The sequence below is a fragment of the Diospyros lotus genome, chromosome 15 (genome assembly GCF_014633365.1).
Source record: "Diospyros lotus cultivar Yz01 chromosome 15, ASM1463336v1, whole genome shotgun sequence".
In the NCBI taxonomy this organism is placed as follows: Eukaryota; Viridiplantae; Streptophyta; class Magnoliopsida; order Ericales; family Ebenaceae; genus Diospyros; species Diospyros lotus.
In genome coordinates, this window is record NC_068352.1 from 7847600 (window position 1) to 7852390 (window position 4791).

Here is a 4791-nt window from a genome sequence, read left to right on the forward strand (position 1 = left end):
ACGAGAGGCTCTCCAAGAGAGCTTTCAACTTTTAACGAAACTTTTTGGTCTTCCCTTATGGGAGTCTGTCGAGGGAGTATCTCGAGGATCTTTTAGACCGAGGTCTTTTGGGCCTTTTTTGTGCTATTTTTTTATTTTTTATCTCTTATACTTAATTCTTAGGTTTCCAGCTTAACCTTTATAGATGCACCTAGACTTTTCTACCCATCAAAAAAAAAAAAAAAAAAAACATCAGCTCTCTTTGAAGTCAATTTCTTACCTACCCTAGACCAATTGCATTGAAATGGCCCATCTCAATAATATATTGGCATTCTATTTTGTTTGAAACCAAACAAGCGTGCAGATCACATCATTCCTTAATTAATGTAGCAGATTTTGTTACACGTGTTAAACGTAGCTTTCCCTCACAAATAAATTACACATATTTTTTTGAATTATATACAAATCTTTTATTTTTCATCCCAATGAAGTAATAAAAATGGTGACGGAATTCATAAAGATATTGCATTTTTCTTGAGCAAAGAGGAACGTAGGCCATCAGCATTGCAATATTATTTGGCAAGATCACAATAATTATTTTTAGTTGGGTAGTATTTGTTAATTAAGATATAAACAAAAAAAAAAAAAGTGAGATATATAAAATATTTCAGATAAAAGTATTTTTTATTATATTTATTAAATTTATCTAATAATTTTTGAAAAAAATCACATGACTTGTTATTTGAATTTTTTTAGATAAATTTATCTCTCATCCATTCGAATAAATTTATCTTGATTTTTACAAATAAGAAAAAATAATGCATGTATCTTCTAGTATATTTTAAAAATTTAACAAATAATTTAATAAAAATTTTGAAATGCTTCTCGATCTTATCTTAATCATTCTATATTTTAGTTCAAAAAATATTTCAATCTTATTTTAATACAATCTTATTTTACTTATTTTAATAAATATTACTTTAAAAAATATTTAATTTAAGTTGTAGTTATCGTTGGAAAGATGAATTTATCATCTTAGTCCCACTGAAGTGCAGGAGGACTAGCTTTGCATATACTTCTTATTTTCAATGTTTTGAAAATTGGATCGGATAGTATACTAGCCTATTAATTGAGTCATGGGTCAGTGGGTCTGACTAGTTAAACCGGAGTGATCCGATCAAATGATGTCATATATATATTTTAATATATATTTGAAATATTAATATTCTATATATTATTATGAGAAATGTTATTATTAACTAATCTATAATTAATATTTTATATATAATTGTTATATATGTTATTAAAGAATTAATTAATAATTAAAGATTTAAAAGTGAGTGAAGGGTGAAAAAAATCAAGGTCAACCTGGTTCACTGGTCTGACTGCATTTTGACTGGATTGAAAAATATTTAATTTTTTAATACAAACCAAACTGGATAGGCCACTGATTCCCAGTTAAACCAGTCTGATTGGCCGGTCTAGTCTTATTTTTAAAACAATGCTTATTTTGGCATTATCAATTTAAGTCATCCTACAAATAAGATGTATTTAAGATTTGAACTCTAGATCTAAAAAATATAAAAGAAGTCTTGAAGTATTGAACTATCACGGGTAACATTACATATATTTTAAGTTACATACAAAATATAAATTTTGGTTCCAACTAAATAAGAGTAAAAGAGGGTGAAATTTATTTATAAAAAGGTTACATGCCTTCCTTGTATTGCAAGTTTCCTGAAAGTTGGGCATGGAATAAAGAAGCAATGCTCCTTTCTTGTCTTTGAAGACAACAAACAAATGTTGATCCAAAAACAAGGTTCTTTGCTCAAAGCTATGTTTTATTTAGATTAATTATTTACTCAAAAAATAATGAATGCGTCGTAATAACAATAATGACAAATTTTAAATTTTATGACACGACCCACTACATTAACTTTAAAGAATTTGTAAATAAGTCTTGCTTTCAACGTATGAGTCAAGTGGTTAGATCACGATAAATTTATATTCGTACAAGAAGATTGTGGATTCGATTTCTTACTCTACATAGTGAGACAAAATCTCCACCCCTAATTTATCTTCTTTGCTGAAATTAAGGGTACGAGCAGTAGGTACCCTACAATGGCAATAATCTTAAGAATTTTTAAACAAGCCTGTATTTAGTTTTATTTTTTTTAATTCTACTACAAATTTTTTCTATTTTATTCTATGTTCAAACCATCTTTAAGCGTTATGTTTGGACCGAGAGGATGCAGAAAGAAAGGGAAACAAACAAGGCATAAGGCTTGGAATGGTAGATGTTAATTTGGAAGGAAGAGATACTTTGCTTTAAAGCACCAAAAACAAAACCTTTGGTTCCTTTTCTCCGAGCAGATATACACACTAATCCTTCTCCACACACAACCATATATATATATATATATATATATATATATAAAGTGATTAAACAACCATTGGCATTCGTCCGCAAGTCGTAATAAATTAAACAGAATCCAAACATCGCCCAACCTGAATTTGCTTTTTTATTATAAAGCCAAAGCCGTCGTCTCTCTTTCTCTGTCTCTGATAACTCTGCACACTTCACCATCAATGGCGTAAAGCGATATCAACTCCAGTAGCCTTGCGTGCAGGAAACTTTTTCCAAGAAATAGAAATCTTTCTAGTTGTAATATATCTATATCAATATCAAGTGGGGTTCTAGAGCTTCCTCTTCTTCTTCTTCTTCTTCTTCTTCTTCAACACAACACTCACTGTGAGAACTGTACAGAGTGACCCGGAGAGAGAGAGAGAGAGAGAGATATATGTGTAAGAAGAAGAGGCAACCTGGGGAAGCCCGGAGAGCTGTTTCTGGAGGGAAGGATCTTTGAATGCTTCCATGAAATCACGTTGGCTTTGGCGTTCGCTAGGATGAGTAGCAGTGACTCTGCCTATCGCGTTGAAACGACGTCGCGCCTCGCTCAATGGCGGATCGACAACTTCTCTTCTTGCACCTATCGCAAGTCCGATCCTTTCAAGATCGGCCTCTGGAATTGGTCGGTTTCAATTTCTTCCTCTTTTTTTCTTTTCTATTCTTTCATCTGTTTGGCTCTTGGGAAAACAGGGGAAAGTGAGATCTTAATTATCAAATGTAAAGATTCGGATAGCCTACAGTCCAGACAGTCTTTTCAGGGCTTCTGATGGTGGTCGTGGGGGGTCACGATGAAAACCCAGAAATTTCCACTCTAGTTTCTTCATTTTGTTGAATTTTCTTGGGAGCCAAACAGAGGATTAGTACAAATTGTTCTTATTTGGTTGTTTGAATTGAAGGCATTTAGCAGTGGAGAAGAACCGGCTACTATTCATTAAACTGTACCCAGAAACATCGAATTCTACGAGAAATAAGCCTCCAATTGCATCCTTTAACATTCGAGTGGTTTGCTCTGTGGGGGATCGAAAAGCTCTGATTCACCCAGGTGATTAATCTAATAATTTACAGCCAGCCTGATGGATTACTGCTACTATTACTAATTTGGATGGTTTACTTCTAACCACGATTTTGTTTTCTCTGATTATGCAGAGGTCATCGACAAGCAGCTCAAGACCAACGACGATTTTGTTTGGTCTCTTGAGGTTCCATTCACCGGAAAATTCATAATCGAAGTCGAATTCCTCGATTTGAAGACCACACCTCCAGAAGTACGATTTTGTTACTACTTAATTTGTTTACCATTCTATCTCATCCTTTTGACTTAATTTCCTTAAAACCTTGCAGGGCGGGGAGCCTTGCTCCATCTGGTCGGAAGGATCATCGGCGCAAAACCAGTCGAATGCGACTGCCATAGCCTCGCTCGGGAGAATGCTATCCGAAAGCATCCACACGGACATTGCCATCAACGCGTCCGATGGCAGCATTGGAGCGCATCGCGCGGTTCTCGCCGCGAGGTCGCCTGTTTTCAGCAGCATGTTTTCGCATGACCTCAAAGAGAAGGAGCTGTCTACCATCAACATTTCGGACATGTCCATTGAAGCTTGTCGCGCCTTTCTCAACTACATCTACGGTAGCATAAGACACGACGAGTTTCTAGCCCACCGGCTGGCACTTCTTCGCGCGGCTGACAAGTACGACATCTCGGAGCTGAAAGAGGCGTGCCACGACAGCCTTGTCGAAGATATCGACACCAGGAATGTGCTCGAGAGGCTGCAAAATGCCTCGCTATATCAGCTGCCGAAGCTCAAGGCCAGCTGCATGAGCTACCTCGTCAAGTTTGGCAAGATATTCGACATTCGAAACGAATTCGATTCGTTTCTGCAATGTGCAGACAGAGAACTTGTTGCTGAAATCTTCCATGAGGTTCTGGCTGCCTGGAAAGGCTTCTGAAAGATGAACAATTGATCATCTCAGTATATATTCTTTGTCTTGGTCCATGAAAGAAATTGTATTGTGCAGATCATTTGTTGCATCAAAGGATATTCTTTGTGCAAAATGCAATGGGTTTTGTGTACAATGTACAAATATTTGTTTTCTGGAAACAAATGGATTGATACAAATGGATTGATCGATGTTGATGTAAGCGATTGAATGAAGGAATTATAAATTGTAATTATATGTTAAATGTAAGATATATATGAAGTTTTTATCGTGGGAAGTCCAAAGTTTTTTAGTTGTTTATGAGGATTCAAACATATGCATGGATTCTGCTACGTACATTAAACAAGGAGCAGTAATGTATGTTTTAGATTTGACATATAACATTGTTTACAAAAATGCTACTAAACAAGGAACAGTATTGTACGTTAAAGAAGGAATTGTCGGGGAATCATCGTCAAACATTT

The 4791-nt window shown here is 35.1% G+C and overlaps 1 protein-coding gene across 1 annotated transcript; it reads left to right on the forward strand.

Moving 5' to 3' along the window:
- Positions 1–2461: 2461 nt before the first annotated feature.
- Positions 2462–4554, forward strand: LOC127791487 (BTB/POZ domain-containing protein At1g55760). Its single transcript, XM_052321394.1, has 4 exons — positions 2462–3011; positions 3286–3431; positions 3536–3654; positions 3731–4554. Exons 1-4 carry the CDS (start codon positions 2887–2889, stop codon positions 4334–4336), a joined length of 996 nt encoding a protein of 331 aa, XP_052177354.1. The 5' UTR covers positions 2462–2886; the 3' UTR covers positions 4337–4554.
- The last annotated feature ends 237 nt before the right edge of the window (positions 4555–4791 follow it).